Source organism: Pithys albifrons, chromosome 13 (assembly GCF_047495875.1).
Source record: "Pithys albifrons albifrons isolate INPA30051 chromosome 13, PitAlb_v1, whole genome shotgun sequence".
Taxonomy (NCBI): domain Eukaryota; kingdom Metazoa; phylum Chordata; class Aves; order Passeriformes; family Thamnophilidae; genus Pithys; species Pithys albifrons.
Genome location: NC_092470.1, coordinates 4,953,025 through 4,972,904, shown reverse-complemented (window position 1 = coordinate 4,972,904; position 19,880 = coordinate 4,953,025). Strand labels below are relative to the sequence as shown.

Below are 19,880 nucleotides of genomic sequence, written 5' to 3'. Positions count from 1 at the left end.
CGTGATGGTGTTGAGATGGAAGGAGCCACCAGTAGAACTTACCCAGAGCTCTGCTTGCTGCCTGCCACAGACATCCTCCCAGCCCACTAAGGCAGGATTTCAAGGATTTATGTGTAGGAAAAGGTGATCCAGCAACACCTTGCACATTTCCATTTGGTGCTTTAGCCACAGACTGCCTGGTTTCACTTCCCATCCTCCATGGGAGCTGTGGTTTAGGGGCCAAACATTATGATGGGAAAGCAAAGTGGTCAGTTTTGCATTGAAATTGCCCTAAAGTGGGATCACAGATTTGATCCCATCACATCCTGCTCAAGCAGATCTACCACAGAATCTCTGCTGGGCAAGGGCAGTCTGAACCATCCATCACTTGGATGATGGTGGTGTCCTCATGTCCCCCCTGACTGATCTGGGAGCTTCCAAGAGACCAAGGACCCCCAGAGTGTAGGAATGAGGTATGTGATTTATTAACCTTCCCCGACTCGGCACATCCAAGCCAGGTGTAAAACTGGTGTCTATGGATTCAAGCTCAGCTCACTCAGAGGGACACCAGCCCTGGGAGCTGCTGGCTTTAAACAAAATGGGGTGACAACAAGAGGCACTTGGCAGGGAGAGGACAGGGACAGACAGAAAATAAACAGCTCTGAAGCCTCACAGCCCAGAACAGGAGCAGAGGGGGGAAAAGGCAAGTCCCAGGGTTAGGTATGAAGCCCAAAGGGAGACAGGAGCAGAAAGGGAGGGATGGGGTTGGCACTGAGGATCTTCTCCACAAGGAGTTCATGTTGAGATACAGGTAATTCCTTGTGCTCAGGCTGGTTAAGGATCACCCCACACACCTTATCCCTCCTTCCTTATACCCTGGCACTGGGGAGTTGTGCCTGCCTTGCCAAGGCAGCTGCTGAGAACAGGTGGGCTCATTACAGGAGTGACTCCTAAAATGTTTCTGAGATGCCAGAAGGGTTTAGGTTGGCTTGCTGCCTTCCAGGTCAGGCTTGGAGGTGACCCCCTTGTCTCCACCTCTGGACCTTGGCAGTGGCTCAGCGTGGAACTAGAGATAAAAAATCTGCCCCAAACACCACTGGAAAGGGTCTGGAGGCTGGAGAGGGGCAAGAACTGCCCAAAACTCCTGTCAGTGCAGAAGTAGAGTGCAGTCAACAAGAGACAGGAATGGGGTGGGACAGGAGTGTGCATGGAAGGTAGAGAGAGGTGGGAGGCTCCTCTGGAGGTCAGGGCTTGTGGGGGCTGAGCTGGGTGCCGTTGGCCATGGGGTCAGACAGGGCAGTTTTCCGGCAGGCTGTGAGTGAGGGGTTGTTGAGGAGAGTGTAGGCCAACCACCAGCGGGCTCGGCTCCGCTTGATCCTGGCTCTGCTTGGAGGAGGCGACTTGGGCTGCATCAGCTGAATGCCTGGAAGGAGATGGGAGTGAATAATTTAGTACCTGAAGAGGCTCCAAGAGAGATGCAGAGGGACTTTGGAAAAGGGCTGAAGGGACAGGACAAGGGGAAATGGCTTCAAACTGACAGAGGGCAGGGTTAGATGGGATATTGGGAAGAAATTCTCCCCTGTGAGGGTGGGCAGGCCCTGGCACAGGTTGTCCAGAGAAGCTGTGGCTGCCCCATCCCTGCAAGTGTCCAAGGCCAAGCTGGACAAGGCTTGGAGTAACCTGGTCTAGTGGGAGGTGTCCCTGCCCATGGCAGGGGGTGGAACAAGATGAGCTTTATAAGGTCCCTTCCAGTACAAGCCATTCTGGGATTTTCTGATTTCAGCCCCAGTTCCTTCTCCTTGGGGCTGCCAAGATTCCGTTCACACCCTGAAAAGCCTCAACCTGCCTGTCCACAGGAGCAGCTCCTGGGATGCAGTTATACACTCACTAAGGAAAGGTGGCATAGAAGTGGAGAGGCACAACCCTCAATTGTCCCTTTACCCCAAACACCACCAGGATCTCCAGAGTTGCTGCAGACAAGACCCTGATCCCACCCCACAGTGATGGCTGTGCATCCCCCTGGGTGAAGGTGGGAAGGTCTCACCCTCTTCCACGTTGCTGGCCCGGAGTGCCACCGGCCCCTCTGCTGGGGCTGGCTGGAGAAGCAGCAAGCAAAAAGCTTTCATCACCGGGTGGGACTGGCTGACCTCGATTTTCAGATAGTGGCAGTAAGTGTGGTAGCCTGAGGGGACACAGCCCACAGTCAATTAGTCTGGTGGGGCCAGACTTCACAGATCACCCCCTCCCACCCTGGGGCAAAAGGGGAGGGTTATTTGCCAAGCTCCAGCTCTGCCCTGCCAGAGCTGCTCTGCCTTCAGTGCTGGGGATGAACTCTGCTCCCAGAATCCCAGCAGGAAAAGCAGGGAAAGGGCTGAGGTCCCTTCCCTGCTGCCTTTAGTACAGGAAAGATGAAGGAAATGGGGTCTGGCCACTGGTGAAATCCAGAAGGGATAAAAAACCAGGACCAAGTGAATATCAGGAGAAGGCACTTGCTCCAGTTTTCCCATTTCTGAAGGCAGGTGGTTTGAAGCTGCTCTCAGTCCTGGCAGCTCCAGGCAATGGAGGAGCCCCAGATCAGAACCCTCAGGAGCTCAGTGGTGGGAGAAGGGCCCCCATGTTCCCAGAGAACCCTCTCCATGCCCTACCTGGGTCAAAGGTTTCCACTCCCCTGTTCAGCAGGCTGATGTCCAGCTGGCAGAAGTGGATGGCATTGTAAAGGCCTGAAATGACCATCCTCCACATCCCAGCCAGGACACCCACCAGGACGTTGATGGGGAAGAGCAGGTAGGTGACTATGTAGAGAGCTCGCCTGTGGGTGGAGAAGTCAGAGTATGGAACACAAACACCATGGGGTAGGAATTACAGCCCTTCCCTGACAGAGAAACCTGCCAAAAGAAGCCTCCCACCCTTCCCTCCCTCCTTGGCAGACATGGTCTCTCTCCATTGGAGGTGTCTCCATTGGAGGTGTCTCCATTCCATGGGGAGGGACAAAAAACACTCCAGGCTCTCAGAGCACTCTCAGGACCCCCGAGCTTGGCCTCCAGCACACACAGAGTCTCCTTTTCTCCTCCAAGACGTAGAAACCAAACACAGCACAAGGCTTGTGGCTTGGGATGGAGGCCAGAAGAGCCTACAGCAGCCTCTCTGCTGTGCTAGGTGAGAGGTGGAGGGGATGGAAGTGCCTTTGGTGGATGCAGCAGGACACTCAGAGCCACCTGTCACCCTGGTATTCAGTGTAAGGGACATCTCAGGCTGGGACACCATGTGGGACACCAGAACTGAGCTGGTCCAGCTGATCCTGAGGGATCTGGACTTCCTTACCTTGCAAAGGGAGGTGACGGAGCAAAGTGCAGAACTCACCAGCTTGTCCCCACCAAAATTAAGGCTATAAATGGACTGTGGCCCTCAAAGGCATCTAAAGAAACTTCTCTGCCAGCATCTAAATGCCTCAAATTCTCTTGAGGTCATGGCCCAATGGACACCATATCAGAAGCACGTGTAGACACAACACAGTCCCAGAGTCCTGGACCTTGGGAGGGTCAGCTGTGCCCTGAAGGCTCCCCATGTGCCCATACCTGTTGGTGAGCTCCTTCTGGAGGGGATGCTGCTCCAGGAATTGGTAGTGAGCTGCCAAATGTTGCACGATGACAGCAACCACCAGGGTCAACCAGAAAGGCCTGTGTGGGAGGGAAGAGACAGGTTGGACACCAGGAGGGTCCCAAGCACGAGACATCATCTCCAGGCAGTAGAAACCTCCAGCAAAGTTGGAAGAGCCTCCAGCAGTGCACCCCAAAGCACACCATGACCAGAGTCATGTCCATGACACCCATTCAGGCCTTCAATCCCTTCCTGAGGGCTGGGAGCACTCACCACATGTTCTGAATGACTTTGAAGAGGGGGCTGCTTGTGCCAGACTGGAGCGGGATGACAACGAAGAAGGCAAAAGCCACCGAGCAGATGAAGAAAATCACTTGCTGGATGAGGAGACCTTGGAGGGAGACACAGAGAGAGAAACCACGGAGGGAGAGGATGTAGAAGTGGTTCTTGTTCTTGCTCTTATTTCCCAAATCCATGCTCATTTCTGAGCAGGCCTTTCATTTTAATCCTACAAAACACCCACGAGATCCTTACCTGCCTCCCCCGCTCCCAACACATCCTGCTGCACACAGGATTTAATTGCAAGTTCAGTCTTTCTTATCGCTCCCCACATTATCCCTGCTGAGAACAGCCATCACCCGTGGCCACAACTATGATGTCTCATCATAAAAACCAGCCTGAGCTCTGATTTCCAATCACAAATCACACCAAGATCAGCAGCAGCTGCGGTTTCTTGTGCTCGAGCTGGTGCTTCAATGCCCCTGCTTTGCTTTAATCACTGGAAACCCAAGAGGTTTAAGAAGGAGGTGAGATTCAGTTCTGTCAGGGATGCACAGAGCACTGGGTGGCTCAGAAAGGTGGTGCCAGGAGCTCCTGGGGGGCTCCCCAGCTCCTGCCTCTGCACTGAGCTCTGCAATCTGCCTGCAAAACAGGTCTGTTTTCCCAAGGGTTGGTCACCACAGACCTGGTGGCCCCTCCTGTCCTTCCATTGTGCCCCTGGGCTAACCTGATGCCCCTGCATGACCTTGGGGTGTTGATACTGTTAGTTTTTGGCAGACAATGACCAGAGTCACCTGCCATGGGGCAGAGAGACCTTAAAACATCTCCAAACCTTGGTGGGGTGAGGATGTACACCCTATTTGATGTCCTCCACCCATCCCTGGGGCTGCCTCTTTCTCCTGGGCAGGAGATGCAGGCTCTGAGGGGGAAGATGCACAGCGAGGAACACCCAGAATGACCAGGTCTGGAGAGAACTGATAGTCCTTTGCAGGAGATTCTGTGACAGCTTCTCAAATCAAAATATTTGGGCTTGAGCCAAAACAAATCATCACCCCACCCCCCTCTCCTGTTTTAATTCCTGACCATTTGGTGTTCAGCATGGTCCTTCCCGTAGAAGGGCAGATTGTGTTTGGGGAAAGGGGAACAGAAGCCTCACAGCCACCCCTCTGCAAAACAGGGTGAGAAACGGGGAAGAGATCCTTAACTGCAGGGTAGACTGTGCAAGGCGGGGATCCACCACCCACCTGCCCCCCTTCTGCCCCCCAAATTCTTTACCCAAGCAGGCAAAAGCTGTCTGGAAGCTGGCAAAACTCATCCAGCAGACGATGGCTTGTCGGGATGGGCGGAGGATATGGGCTTTGTAGAACACATCCAGCACGGCCCCTTGGTAAAGTGCCTTCAGGTTGTTCCTGAGGAGAAAGTCCAGCTGCATCCTGGCTCGGTGACAAGGACAAAGTCAACAGAGCAGGGACACCATCTGTACCTGTGCATCACCAGTGTCCTCAGGAGCATAGCACAGGTCAGGAGGCAGCACAGCACCAGTGAGCAGATGTAGCACACTGTGGAGGAGCAGAGGGAAAGGCTGGATGAGGGCAGCCCCAGGAATGGGATTTTACTGGAAAATGTACCTCAGGAGCACTGCAGGGGGGTGAGTTATGGGCTGCATGGCCCCAGGCTTCGGTTTCCCTCCCTCCCTCCCTCCTTCGAGATACCAGGATCTCGATCTCCTGGGTGTGAACTGATGAGACAGGGAAAGACAAGCAGCCAAGCGAAATCCAAGCAGTTAGGCTGCCCCAGCACTGTAAAAATCATTGGAGCAAGTTGTGATAAACAGGTGGTGTGATGGAGAGATCCTGGGAAGGTGCTTTCGGAAAAGGGAATGCTGGGGGGGAAGCAACAGGGAGGGAGGAAGTCTGGTGGGGGGATGGAGATGTCAGGGGAAAAAAGAAACATGATGAGAGAGGTTTGGTGATTCAGGAAGAGCCATAAAAAGCCTTCCTGGGGTTGGTGGTACCCCAAGGTAGTGCTGTGGAGGGAGGGGGGCATCCCTGCTACCCACACCCAAGGCTTCCAATTATCCAGGGGCCAGGGCCATCTGCTTGATTCCAGCACATATCAAAGCCTGCAGCCAAAGGGCAGCACCTGCAGCGTGGTGCTGCTGGCTCTGCCCACCAGCTCTTCCTGCCTTGGCACGTGGTGCCTGCTTGGAGCTGCCTGGCACAGCACCAGGCTCACATCACCTCCTTCCATGTCTGTGGCTTTGGCAGCTGGCTCTGAAGTCCCTCTGGAAGCTGCCTCATCACAGACCATCCTCTGGACTAGAAAACTCTCTGATAAGTTCTGAAATCCTCCAGAAACCACCTATGGATGCAGGACCTGGCTGGGAACCCACCTTCCAGCGACCACAGGTAGTGCTTGACGATGTTGAGCTCCTTCTCCATGTCACCTGGGACAGCAGGGCTGTCTGAGGGCACCAAGCCAAACTGGACCAACAGCACCACGATGTCCTTCGTCATTCCCACCCGCACGATCTGGATGGTGGGAATGAAGGATACCAGGAGCAGCAGGGCGACCTGTGAAGGAGCATTGCCACGTGAGCCCGAGGTCACAGCATCCCACTGCCAAGCCATTGCTTTGGCTTAAGGACTTAGGGCTGGCTGAGCCCTGGAAGCACATGGCCAGTTGCTGTGGCTCAGCTGGGGGATGATAATTCCTTGAGGCACGTTAATACTATTCCCATAGCCAAAACTGTGGCATGGCAGTGACCTCTGGGCTCCTCTGCCCCAAGAGGACATGACCAGGAGGAAGGGAGGGGATTCTGCTTGGCATTTAATCCCTGGCATCACCTGGTAGACAGCGATCACAGCCATGGTTATGGACACAACGAGCTTCAGGGGGATCCGGAAACCTGCAGGACAGAATGAGGGAGGAGCCAAGATGTGGGATCATGGGGGAAGAAGGGATCAGGCTGCAGGTCCACCCAACCTGGCAGCCAAAGCAAACAACCCGGGGAAAGCACTGGAAAGGATGGTCAGTATTAGCTGGGATTGCCACGGGGTAATCCTGTGTGGATATATAGCTGGGAGTGGCTGCTCTGGGCTTTGGCTGGCTGGGTCCATCCTCCTTTTCCCTGAAACCTTGTATGGCCACAGTGCCAAGTGCCAGCAGGTGGGTGCCGTGTCCCTTGGGCTGCCACCTTTGGGGACACTCCCTGCTTCTTCCATGGAAGAGAGGGCAAGGCATAGCTCCCCATTCCTGGTCTGTTAGTTATTTAATCCACTTATTGAAGATTTTATTTTCTTATCACACCCCTATCAAGCACTAGGATGTTTGCATTCTTCCCTGTGAGGGTGAGGAGGACCTGGCATGGGCTGTCCAGAGAAGTTGTGGTTCCCCCATCCCTGAAAGTGTCCAAGGCCAGGCTGGACAGGGCTTGGAGCAACCTGGGATAGTGGAAGGTGCGGATTGGATGATCTCTGAGATCCCTTCCAACCCAAACCATTCCATGATTCTACGCTACTGGCACACCCCATGCCTGAACCTCATTGCTCAGCCCACCCACATCCCCACAGGGCATGGGGGGTCCATCTCCCCACCCCACATGGCCGTGGTTTGTGCAGAGCTGGGGCATTGCTCATGCAGTGCACAGCAACTGCCATGGCACAGATGCTTTGGGGCAGGAGCCAAGTAAGGCATGTGCTGTCCCTGGGGAGGGGGAGGCAGCTTGTCTGGCGAGGTGGTGCTGCGGTCAGGAGAGCAGCCCCCAGCCCACCTTCCTCAGGAGTGTAGATGTAGGAGCATAAATACTTCTGGATCCTTGAGAGGAGGCTCTCTTCTATCTTCGGGGAGCTGCAAGAGGAAGGAGAGGGTGAAGAGCGTGTCCTTTGGGGACAGGAGCCTCTCTGTCCCACTGCAGGGCTGACACAGGTGCTCGCTGAGTAGTCAGTGCCATGGGAAGGTGCCATCCTTACCTTCCCTTCCGAGAGTGTTTGGACAGGACCGCCTTTAGGTACTTCTTGTAATACCCTCTCCCTGTTACCTTAAGGAAAGCAGAGATAAGTTGCCTGATTTCAGCACAAGGACCCTGACTGGGGTGGGAAACAGAGTATCTGCATCCCCCCAGCATCCATCTCCTTGCTCTGCCACTCCTGGCCACCCACCCATCACTGGCATCTCTGTATGGGATGCAGGTCGTGGTGTCCCAGCCCTTGTTTGAATAAGGAACGTGTTGGAACGATAAGAGCTGCAAATCTTCCGGCACAGCAAAGGTGGAAACAAACCTGCCTTGTTCCCATCAACAAAGCAGCCCCAAACCAGACACACCGGTAGGACGGCTGAAATCCCATCAGGCAGCTCCCAGTGAGTGCCTGGGGGTCACTTCAGTCCATACTGGGCTGGCTTTTTCCTTTGTTTTGAAGTAGGTTTTCCCTCCCCTCTTCCCAAAGCCTCGGCACTTCTCAAAGGGCCAGGGATTATCCACCCTGGTGGGAAAACAAGGCAACCCCAGTCCTGGCCTGAACGGGATGCATTGATGCCTTAATCCTCTTGTACTAAGGAGTTTACTCCAAAGATGGATTTTCACTGCCTCTTCAAATCCAGTGATATAAACACAGTCACCTCCAGCGCCAGAGGAAAGTGGGGAACATGTGCACTGGAATCACCCCAGATCTCCTGATCTCCAAGGCAGAGGGACAGGAAAGTCCCCAAATCCATGCAGGTCCCTCCAGGGGTTTTCCCTGAGTTGCCCCATGGATCTTCATTACCTCCTTATCCAAGGTCTCCTCCTGGACAGTGAAGCTCCTGACAAGCAGGGCTGGATACCAAAGGCTTAAGAGGACAAGGCAGAGGATGATGGGGATGTATGAGAGCGTGGAGTAGTACCTGTATATCTGTGGGGAAGCAGAGATGTCACACACCGCCACTCCAGCCTGGGGACCCAACCCTGGGCAGGTGACATCACAGTGCCACTTCAAGGAGGTGGGGAGAAAGCCACCTCCAGCCTTGGGCCATCTCTCTGCTCCTTCCCCAGGAAGTGGGACACACACCTTTGGTGACTGGGGACAATCCACCTTCTGCCAGATGTGGACCACGCAGTGGCACCAGGAGAGCAGGCAGCCCACGAGGTAGCTGAGCCTGTGCCGGACGGTGGCACAGGCAATCAGGGGGTAGTAGAAAGCAGGGTAGTAGAGCAAAGCCATGATCTTCCAGTACTCTGGATGGTGGGATGATGGGAGAGGGCAATGGGAGCAAAACATGCAAGAGAATCATAGAATAGAGTCATAGAATGGGTTGGGTTGGAAAAGACCTCTGAGATCATCAAGTCTAACCCTTGGTCCAACTCCAGTCCCTTTACCAGATCATGGCACTCAGTGCCACGGCCAAGCTCAGCTGAAAAACCTCCAGGGATGGGGAATCCACCCCCTCTCTGGGCAGCCCATTCCAATGCCTGAGCACTCTCTCTGTAAAGAAGTTTTTTCCTGCTCTCCAACTTCAATTTCCCCTGGCAGAGCTTGAGCCCATCGTGCCCCCTTGTCCTATTGCTGAGTGCCTGGGAGAAGAGACCAACCCCCACCTGGCCAGAACTTCCCTTCAGGCAGTTCCAGACAGTGCTGAGGTCACCTCTGAGCCTCCTCTTCTCCAGGCTGAACACCCCCAGAAGGCCGTGCCGTCAGTATGAACGGGCTGGGTGGGGAGGTGTGTGGTGCCCAAGGGTCAGAAGGTGATGGCCTTACCTCGGGTACTCTGGGAGGAGTGGGAGATGAGTGGCAGAGGGTCCCTGTCCAAGACCAGCACGCACAGGGAGGAGAACAGGATGCCAAACACTGCAACCACCAGCCCTCGGTTGCCTTCCTCTTCCAAAAAGTTGGCTGGGCTGCAAGCCAAGGAAGGAATGAGGCTGACACCAGATTGTGGCCACTCTGTCCACCCTCAGCCAAGCTGGTTTGTCTCATTCTGCCACCCCCTTGGCTGCAGGGTGACAAGGACCCTGAGGACGGGGCCATAGGGTCAGGGTACCTAAGCAGTCCCGGGACACCGTTCCAGCAGCTCCGATGGAGACGCCTGCGCTTCACCAGCAAGGACAAGCCCAGGAGCACAGCCAGCTGCCAGAAACACAACCAAAGGAGGGAACAGTGATGGAGGGGAATACTGTGTGATGGGAGCCTTCATGGAGACAGCATTTCCAGCCTCCACCCTAAATCCAGCCATGGGTGAAGCAGGGACAGGCACTTTGCAGCCTGCTCAGAGGAGTTACAGGCTCTGAACATCTCAGAGGGAACATACTGGGAAAAAATAAGAGGAAATAATAGAATTATGGAATCATTTAGGTTGGAAAAGACACCCAAGGTCATCAAGTCCAACCATACATCAAAACCTTCCACACAGGGTACAGAACAAAGTCTGGAGATGTGTGGTGTTTTTATTAGGGCATCCCAGCTCCAGCTGAAGAGCATAGCCCTGATACTTGGGAGAGGGGCATCAAATAGGGTAATGGGGCAGATAACTCACCCAATGGGACCTGTCAGATACTTACCGAGATGGGTGCCATGCAGATGTGGTACATTCTGGGAGAAATGGTGGGGTCACACTCTGGGATTATGCCGGGAAACATGCTAGAAAGAGCAGGGGGAAAATCACATGTGGTTGGTTTTAGCCCTAAATGGGCAAAGCAAAGGTGCTGGGATGATGCCCCATGACCACAGCACAGCAGAGATGCCAGGCTGGGATAAAACTCCCATGTGCTGGGTTACACAACCCTCAGTAACCAGGGATGAAATCACCCTCACAAGATGATTTTATGATCAGGAGGGAGAGATAACTCCCAAGAGTGGCCCCACAGGGACTGGGTGACCTCCCAGGACAGAACAATTCAGCAAGGATGGACAAACCCCTCCTTTTGCCTCTTTTACACCCATATCCTTTCTGGCTCTGGCTTTTCAGGCAATGCAGCAGTTCTCCTTCCTGCCTAAGGAACTGCACTCCAGCTGGGAGGCTGCTAGTAGGATGTTTTGATGTCTTTCCCAAGGGAGGAGGACCAGTCCCACAGCCTGGGAATGATGGAGACTGCCTGGGGTCCCAGAGCTGTACCCCCCAGCCAAGGCCAGCCAGGCAGACGTACCAGGCTTAGCTTTATTTATTCATTCCCTGGCCTCTGTCACACCCCTTAATCTCTGCTTTGGCACAGCCCTCCTCCTCTCCCCAAGGCCAGGCACCATCATGCCCAGACACTCTCTCCCAAGACCAGGCAGCAAATCCCTGTGCCAGTGAGCTGAACACCCCTAAGCCCCACAACTCAAGTGTGGGAGCCTCCTGAACCCCATAACTTACAGGGAAAGACCCTTCCAAGTCCTTCTGCCCTTCTAAACCCCCCAGCTCTGATGGGGTGGGCAGAGATGGGAGCTCCCATGAGCAACCCTGCAAGAAAGGGTCTGATAGAGAAATTGGGAGGTGCCAGGCATCATATGTCCAAGACTGTCACCAACCTCCCACAAAAAGGCTTTATAGGATGAGCTGCCGATAGCAAAGCTCTGATTTCTGTCTTTCTTTGACAGTGATTGGCCTTGGATAGACCAGAAAATTCCTGCTGTTCAAAAATATCCTGGCACCGGAAATCCTGCCCACAAGATTGAGAGCACAGGGACATCGAACCCCCTTTTGATATCACCAGGGCTTCAGCATCTAAATCCAGAGCAGCCAGAAACCACCAGGTCAGCAAATCCCCCAGGGCTGCCTCCAACTCTTCACTGACCATGACTTGGGGGACAGCCAATAATATTCCCCAAAAGTTTCAAGAGGAGGTGGATGTCCCACAGGTGGGGCTTCACCTGTGGAAACCAAGGCTAGCCAAGGAGATTTCGAAGGCTGTTTCACAATGAGAAAGATCAGGGATAAGAAGGAACCCTATGGGCTGGTCACTGCTGGGATCCCCTCCTGGTTATCCTCAGGATTAGGTATCGGTGATTTGAGGGGCGTAAAACCCATCACAGAGGAGTAAGTCAACAGAGGGACAATAGATCCTGATTGATGGGCCTTGGGATGCCCAGCTTTGAGACTTGGTGACACGTTGACTAAACTGCCCTGCAGCTCCATGCCTCAGTTTCCCCTCCCTACAGGAGTTCTCTTGTCCTTGGGAAGGACACTCAATTAGAAGGACACAAAGTCCTGGGTCTTTTCTGCAGGGTTGGACCCTGGAGGGGGAGGGGGGGTCCCATCTCCAAGGGAAACACAGCACTGGTCTTCAGAATATGATGAATTAACAAGTGGATCATCATGAATGGAGAGAGAACAGGCTTTACAAGACCCATGGAGACACTAATTTGGAATGGGGTGATTGAAGGGAAGGACATTCATGCAAGCCCAGGGATGCTCAGCCCCATCTCGCAGGTAGGAACCTATTTAGGGTCACCGTGCCATGCAGGAACCTGTTGGAGCATCCAAGTGGATTGGGGTGTGCTGCCAACTCTCTTCACTCCCAGCCAAAATCCTCATGGAGGAGAACTGGGAGAGGATTAAGTCTGTGTCATGAGGATGGCTCCAAACCCAGAATCTTTAAGCCAGAGCAGCCAGGAAATTCTCTGGTAGCTGCAAGGGGGTCAGGGCAGGAGGCCAATCCCATGCACTTGACTTGGAATTTCAGGGAAGGTTGAGGAAAATGGAGGGTAATTAGCAGAGATTCCCACTGCAGGATTTAGCCCAGACTTTTTGCCAGGGGCACATGAAAGAAATGAAGCCATTTTAGAGGCCAAAAGGAATTGTTTAAATCCCCTGACCCAGGCATAAACCCTGGCTCTGCTGCTCTGGGGATGTTGCTCTGTGCAAAGGGGATAGAGCAGCTGGGCTGGAGGGTTGGCTGATTCGGGGTCATCCTGGCAGGGACAGGGAGACAAGTGGCACCTGCCAGTGGGGCTGGACACTTACTCATCCTGTGACACAGCTGGCTCCACGGTTTCATAGATGTACCAGTCAGAGACGAGGTCATCATTGCTGGCAAAGCTGCTGTCCAGGAGGGCATCGTGCATCCCACCGGAGCCGTTGGCTGCCATGGCCGTCTCCTTCCTCCCTCCGTGGGCTGGAGAGAGATGGTGAGAGGTAACAGAACAGAAAGCAACGGGATTTCCACCAAGTGGGTCCTCCTGGGTGCTTGGAAACGCAGGATGGAGCCGTGGAGCCAAGAGGCTTTGTCTTCTCAGGTCACTCCCGCAGCTGGGGGAGGATTGGGAGTTTTCAAAATCCAGCTGTGCCTTCAAGGATCCAGCTTTTATCTGGACTCAGAGCAGGGATAAGGGATGAATCCCGCCCCCCAGGGCCGCACATCCCGAGCGCTCAGGGCACACCTAATCATCCCTGGCCGCTCCCTGCACGCCGCGGGACACTGATAGACTTGGAGCCTTTGTTTGGGTTGTTTGAGCCAACGGCTCAAAAACCAGCGCAAGGGTCAAGCTTTGGGCTCGGCTGCTGTAACGGGGATGAGATCTCACTGCAGCTGGGGAACTGGTGATCTGTGTCCACAGTGTCCCTCTGTGCCACCCTCTGTGTCCACAGTGTCCCTCTGTGTCATGCTCCACATGACATTCGGCCTCTCCCAGCCCCTCTCCCTTTGTAGCAATAAAAAGGAAGGAGGATTTGTCGTGGTGCCAGACCCAACAAGCTCTCATTTCTTCTTCTCCCAATTATTTTTTGATGATTTTGGCCCAGGCAGCCCCACACCCTCTGCTGCTGTACCAAAGCCACACTGCACAAGCAGCAACATGCCTCATCTCCCCCCCGTCAGAAAAGCAGTGCCCAGAGATGTCCCCAAATACCAGGCAGTGATGCTTGGTGCTTCCTCCAAGCCCAGGACCACGGGACACTCCATCCCACAGCTTGGGGATGTCACTAAACTCTCACAGGGCTCCTCGGTGGGATGGGTGGGAGATGGATGACTGAGCCGACAGCTTTGCTCTGGGCTGTTGTTTGTACAGCTGGTGCTCACCAGGGACTGTGATGGATCCAGGGTGGTTTCAAAGAGATTCCCCAAGTCAGGGCTGTGGCTCTGCAGGCAGCCCTGGCTCTGGACAGACAAGTGGCACTTGTCACCTCGTCACCGTAGCCATGCTCCCTGATGCTCCACGGGACATCACATCCCCAGCCAGATTTTCCAGGGACCAGCTCTAATGTCAGGATATAAGACCTGGGATCTTCTACTCCCTTCCCAGAGCATCAAAACTCAGCTAGAAAGAAGATTCCCCCCACTCCACCTTTTGGTCCAAATCCGGGTGCCACCCCCATGGAGGGATGGACCCCACCAAGCCCAGGCAAGCATCCAACTCAGATGGATGGATCCCAGACCCCATTCTCAACCCTCCCAGTGTCCCAGCCTCAAGGAATCGACTCTCCAGCCATCCCTTGGTTTCGCCTGTGCAGGGAAGCAGCTCTGACCTCACCTCCCAGGAATGTAGCACTCCCCTGGAAAGGTAGAAGGAGCCTGTAAAGTTCCTGGCAGTGCACACACAGGTCTGGAAACCCCATTCCCCTCCTGTGGGGTCACCAAAGGTTGGCAGGGTTTGGAAGTTGAGGATGGGGTTTAGAAAGGTAAAGCAAGCCATGCCAGCCTTGCAATGGGACAGCATCCTGAGAGCAGCCTCAGGATAAAGAATCAGCCCCAAAAGCCAACATTGTCTGTGCCTCCCTCACCTCCCCCTGGCATCACCCAAAGAAGGACAATGAACAGAAACCAGATGTACCTTCCCACCAGCCCAGCCAGGCAGCATCATCTCTCTGATTCACCACTGATGCCACCTTGCCCATGTCGGGATTTGCAGCCACTCAGGGACATGGAGGCCAAAGAAAGGCAGGAAGGGATGGAGAGAAAGGCTTTGTGAGAGGCCTGGAGCACACAAGGATCAGGGAGCCCTGCCAGGCAGCAACATCACAAGACTGAACTGACAATCTCCCTGGGTGGTGTGTCATGTCCCCTTCCAAGACATCGCACACACCTGGATCTCAGGGCTCTGTTGACCATCCCTGGCTGGGTTTGGGACCAAGATGTTGGTGAGGCCACACCTTGAGTGTTGTGTTCAGTTCTGGGCCCCTCAGGTCAGGAAAGAGATTGAGGGGCTGGAGCGAGGCCAGAGAAGAGCAACGAGGCTGGAGAAGGGACTGGAGCACAAGTGCTGTGGGGAGAGGCTGAGGGAGCTGGGGGTGTTTAGCCTGGAGAAGAGGTTAGGGTTAGGGAGGTTTTTCAAGTGAGATTGGCCGTGGCACTGAGTGCCATGATCTGGTAAAGGGACTGGAGTTGGACCAAGGGTTGGACTTGATGATCTCGGAGGTCTTTTCCAACCCAATCCATTCTATGATTCTTAGATGAGTCAACACTGTCCAGCACCAGGTGATTTTCAAGTCCTCCAGCCCCACCCACTCATCCTCACAAGATGGATGTTGTCCCATTCCAGGGGATGGTCTCCTTTTGTGGTCCATCAAGCAGGGTGGCAACACCTTGGTCACCATTTGTGAAAGGTCTGGAGAAACCAGGAGGTGCTTCAAAGCCTCCAACCTGCCTGCTGGACTCCATCAGCCAAGCCATGATGGTGTGACACAGGGACATCCAAGCCTGGACACCAATGAATCTCTTCTTGCCTGGTGCTGGAGGAGAGACCTCACTGGGAACTGGCATTTTGGCTGAGGAGAAGCATTCCATGAGGGCTGTCAGCCTCACATGGAGCTGGGAAGGGTTTACTGTGAGGGTGGTGAGGTGCTGGCACAGGTTGCCCAGGGAAGCTGGAACACTCCCTGTGTGGAAGTGTTCAAGGCCAGGTTGGATGAGGCTTGGAGCAACTTGGTCTAGTAGGAGGTGTCTCTGTCCATGACAGGGGGTTGGACTTGGACTTGATAATCCTTCAGGTCTCTTCCAACCCAAACTATCCTATGACTCCTGCAAATCCCGGTGTTCCAGGAGAGGGGCAGGTGTGCCAAAAGCTCAGCAGGAGCAGCATCCCCATCCAGGGCAGGGCCCTGTCTCTCCACCCAGCTCGGCGGGCGCTGGCTCCTCTGGCCAGGGCTGAACCAGGAGCTCTCTGGCTTTGCAGCCCCACCATGGCCCGGGTTTCCCCGAAACCTGATCTCTCTGCTTCTCTGCATAACCTCTGCTGAAACAGGCTGGGCCTTTGATCGCAGCAGCCTCGCCCAAGATTGATGGGCTCAGTAAAGCTCCTTCATATTCTTCATTTCCCACTATCCATCACTCTCCAGGGAGCTTTTGCATCCCCAGCACTATGAATTAAACTGGGAGGGGAAGAAGTGAGCCATGAGGGAATTACCCCTCGTCCCTCCTCCCATCCAGCCTAATGGTGATGCCTTGTGTACAGCTTTTAATAAAAATGATAAAGATCTCATTTCACAATTGTTCAGGGAGCCCTTGGGCCGGGGGGAATGAGGGGGGCTGCTTAAGCAAGACCTCCTGTACTCCTCTACAACTGCTATTTGGGAGCTGCATCGGCCCCTGCCAAGCCAGGTGGCACAGGGATGGCTTTAGAGGGCATCAAAAAGGGGATGGGCTTCCCAAAGGTGGATTTAGCAGTTTCAGATGATGCTCAGAGGAGCAAAATCTGATCTGACATCAGCACAAACCAAGCCAGCCCCCAGCTTCACTAAACTCCGTGTTCCAGCCCCAAAAAATAAGATGAGAAAAGTTGGTTTTCAGCCCCCTGTGCTCAGCTGGGAAGGACAAGAGGGCAGTTGGTCCCATCTCTTCCCTCCACGAATGATTCCAAAATCCTCCAGGCACCAAAGATGCCCCAGACAGCCCTTGCCCAGAGCCTTTTGAAGACTTTCTGGAAAAGCAGATCTGTCTCCAAGTTCTCCAAACACAAGTGACAAGGAGCCCACACACATCCTGGACCCTCCAGCTGGATGCTGGGACCTCCAGGAAGTCTTTCTCCACCTTTCCCCCTTCCCGGGGACAGGCTCAGTTCCAGGGGATTGAGAACGCCGAACTAATTGCATTGATGAGTGGATGGGTGGTGAACTCGCTCACTGCTCTCCTCATCCCATTGGGAAAGCCCCGGGGGCAGGGAAGAGTCCGGAGAAAGTGTTTCATCCCATTGTAAGATTTTCCTCCCTCCTCCCAGCTCGGGCTGGTTCTCAGCTGATCCAATTCCCCCTCTCCATCCCCCGTCCCTTCTAAATCCCTCTGGCACCTCAACTTCCACCACCCGCAGAGAGCCGTGGAGCTGCTTTTCACAAACCCTTTCCCTCCGCAGAGATGGAGCTTGCAGATAATAAATCCACTGCGGAGATCATAAACAAACTCACCAGAAAGGCAAAAAAAATCCCTTTTTGTATTTTAAAAGCGAAGGCAGCTTAAATATTTTAAGTCAGGGAGGCTGTTTATTTTTAGGCTCTCACCTCCCTCCTTCAAAGCAAAGGCAGCAGCACCTGCTGCTCACAACCACCCCCCTCTGAAGCCAGAGAAGGGGAAAAGTTTGCAGGATCACAGCAAAACCTGCTGACAAACTCATCCATCGGCGTGGGAAGCAGCGCTGGGGGATCCAGGACAGAGCACCCCATCCCCTCTGCTCTGTGCAGAGCATCCCCCAGGAAAAGCCAAGCCGGAGGTGAAACCCCTGCTTGAAGGGCAGAGCTGGGATTTTGTGGCGTTTCTGAGCCCACCAGAGCAGGATTTGCCCCTCCATAAGTCAAACAGGAATCGCATTTACAACCTGGAGCAATCGGCTCCGCGGTTTAAGCCACGCCAAGTTCGGAGAAGAAACAACAAAAAAAGGGGTGGGAAAAGAGGAAAGGAGACCAAAATAAAGTTACCTACTTCCAGCCGGGCCACCTCCTTGAAAGGCAGCCAGAGAGACTCGGCTCGGCGCGGGTCTCCGGGAAGCGCGGCTTTGCTAAGCGGAGCCTAAAGCATTGGCTGGCGGGGGTCCGGCGGGGATGCAGCCATGCAAACCTAAAGGCAAAGTTCAGAGCAGCGGAGGCTCGCGGTGGCTCAGGGAACTTTATCCCCTCCATCGCCAGGAGGCCTTGGCTGGGGGCCACCCTTGGGGTTTAGAAAATTAAAAACAACCAACCCCGTGCTCCGCTCTCCCTTTGATTAGGCAGAGCTTTTCGGCAGCTTGAGCCAACCCCCTTCTTTCCCCAGCTCAGCCGGGGTTTAACTGAGAGTCAGCAGGAAAACTCAGAGACAGAGATGTTGCCGCATCCCCGCCTCGGGTTGTTGCAAACCTCTCTCTTTCCCCCCGGGATAAAACAAAGGAACAGCTCCTCACTGGTGTAAATCAGCTGAGCCCAGTCCTATGCCCAGATCTTGAAGATTTATTTGCTGGGAACTGGCAAAGAAAGTTTCAGTGGATGCAGCGTTGGGGACAAACATTTCTGAGGACAAACTTCGCTGGTTTGGGACACCAGCAATGGCCAAATCCTGCCCAGGGCTCACACAGAAAGTGCCATGGGTGCAAAGTGACAGCCCCAAAGCAGTGGGAAAGGGATGCAAAACTTTTTTGGGTGAGAAGTGGGGGCTGCTCTGCCCCAGGGATGGGTGGGAGCAGCTGGGAGCAACAGGAAGCTTTGCCACTGCTCTTATCCACCTGCTCCTTGGCCAACACACCCTTCCCTCTGGCTACACACAGTCCATGAGACACCAGCTTAGGAAAAAGTACATAATCTGGACAAAAATATACACAGCCCACACGTGACAGCAGGCAAAGCAAAGGAAAATTAATTAAGGTTGAAGATTCAGCTTAATTTTTAGCCAAAACTTTGTGGCAAAGACAAGGAAAATAACCTGAGGGTTTGGGGTTTTCTTTCCTTTCCCATGGATTGTTTTTAAATGAGAAATACTGCTGTTGGATCCCAAAGCTGCTTCCTGGGAAAGCTGAGAGACTGGGGAAATGTCTAATAGGAAGGGAAGGGGCTGAAATTCAGGCTCAGAGGTGTTTTTCCCCCTCCCAGGCAAAAATATCCCAGCAATATCCATCTTGATCTTCACAAAGTGACCATTCGATGCACACCAGCCCTGGAAGGGCTTTGTAGCTACCAAAACACCTCGAGGCACTCTAATGGCTTGCAAAGAGTTGGGATTCCAGGAGTTCTGCATTTTCAACTCCAAAATAGCTGTTGGGAAGCCACACACAAGACTGGGATGTTTGGTTGTCAGGAGATCAGTGGTATCCCAAGATGCTGCTGCTGCTTGTGCTGGATAAGCACAGAGCTGAGATGGTTTTCCTGCTCCTTACACCTTTCCCAGTCCTGTGCAGCAGCTGGAGGGTGCAGCACCTCTCCAACACCACCAGTCACTCACTCCAGGCATCCTTAGCCTCTGCCTCATGTGATAAGATCTGTTCCAAATCATGGAATCACAGAAGGGACCTCAAACCCATCTTGTTCCACGCCCTGCCATGGGCAGGGAAACCTTCCACTACACCAGGTTGCTCCAAGCCCTGTCCAACCTTGCCTTGAACACTTCCAGGGATGGGGAAATCCCTTTTTTCTGACAGAGAAATGGCCTTTACTTGTGATGTCCGGAGTCTGTTTCATCTTGTAACACTGGGTAAGGTGCTGGAGCACTGAGATCCAGATAGAAACCAACTGCTGATGGGGTTGTGTCCCTCAGGGAAAGGGATTTCACATGGAGAAACAGAGCCAAGGACAGCAGGAACTCACCTTTGGCCAGAACACCCAGCTTTCCAGACCCCAAACCTTGAGCTCATCACACAGGCAGAGCCCCAGCCATCAGAGACCTTTTCATTACACAGAACAAAACCCCCACAGGCTGCCAAGACAAACAGACCTCACACAATACTGTGAATCAGCCTCAACCCCAACAAAGCTGTGGAAAGTGGTGCTCACCTTTTTGGTGGGCAAAGGAGATGCTCAGCCCCAGGTTTGCCATGTTAACACAATGGAAATGGCACCTCCAGACGTGCTGCACGTGCATCTCTGGTACAGCTGGGAAACTGCAGGAATGATCTGTGCCTTAGATTAGATTACGGGAAAATTAGTATTTGATGATGTTGTCATTAATGATGGCTCTGTAATGTGTT

The 19,880-nt window shown here is 53.8% G+C and overlaps 1 protein-coding gene across 3 annotated transcripts; it reads right to left on the bottom strand.

The window, feature by feature from the left end:
* Positions 1 to 332: 332 nt before the first annotated feature.
* STRA6 (signaling receptor and transporter of retinol STRA6) lies at positions 333 to 17,920 on the bottom strand. Of its 3 annotated transcripts, XM_071568336.1 has the most exons (19): positions 17,910 to 17,920; positions 17,654 to 17,788; positions 12,772 to 12,922; positions 10,388 to 10,466; positions 9,871 to 9,956; positions 9,588 to 9,727; positions 8,901 to 9,067; positions 8,619 to 8,744; positions 7,827 to 7,894; positions 7,628 to 7,704; positions 6,702 to 6,763; positions 6,248 to 6,428; positions 5,339 to 5,414; positions 5,131 to 5,264; positions 3,850 to 3,967; positions 3,555 to 3,656; positions 2,625 to 2,788; positions 2,024 to 2,161; positions 333 to 1,402 (listed from the first exon to the last, which is right to left on the bottom strand). In XM_071568336.1, exons 3-19 carry the CDS (start codon positions 12,894 to 12,896, stop codon positions 1,224 to 1,226), a joined length of 2,022 nt encoding a protein of 673 aa, XP_071424437.1. In that variant the 5' UTR covers positions 12,897 to 12,922; positions 17,654 to 17,788; positions 17,910 to 17,920; the 3' UTR covers positions 333 to 1,223. The 3 variants fall into 3 exon arrangements, with proteins under 3 accessions (XP_071424437.1, XP_071424436.1, XP_071424435.1); XM_071568335.1 differs by lacking the exon at positions 17,910 to 17,920 and having other exon boundaries at positions 17,650 to 17,817; XM_071568334.1 differs by lacking the exon at positions 17,910 to 17,920 and having other exon boundaries at positions 17,654 to 17,817.
* Between the last annotated feature and the right edge of the window lie 1,960 nt (positions 17,921 to 19,880).

Excerpts from the sequence above, each read along its gene's own strand:
- STRA6 (XM_071568336.1), bottom strand. The coding sequence starts at position 12,896 with ATGGCAGCCAACGGCTCCGGTGGGATGCACGATGCCCTCCTGGACAGC. Across the intron at positions 8,745-8,900 it reads ATTGTCCCCAGTCACCAAAG|ATATACAGGTACTACTCCAC; the intron begins GTGTGTGTCCCA and ends GCTTCCCCACAG. Across the intron at positions 7,705-7,826 it reads AAACACTCTCGGAAGGGAAG|CTCCCCGAAGATAGAAGAGA; the intron begins GTAAGGATGGCA and ends TTCCTCTTGCAG.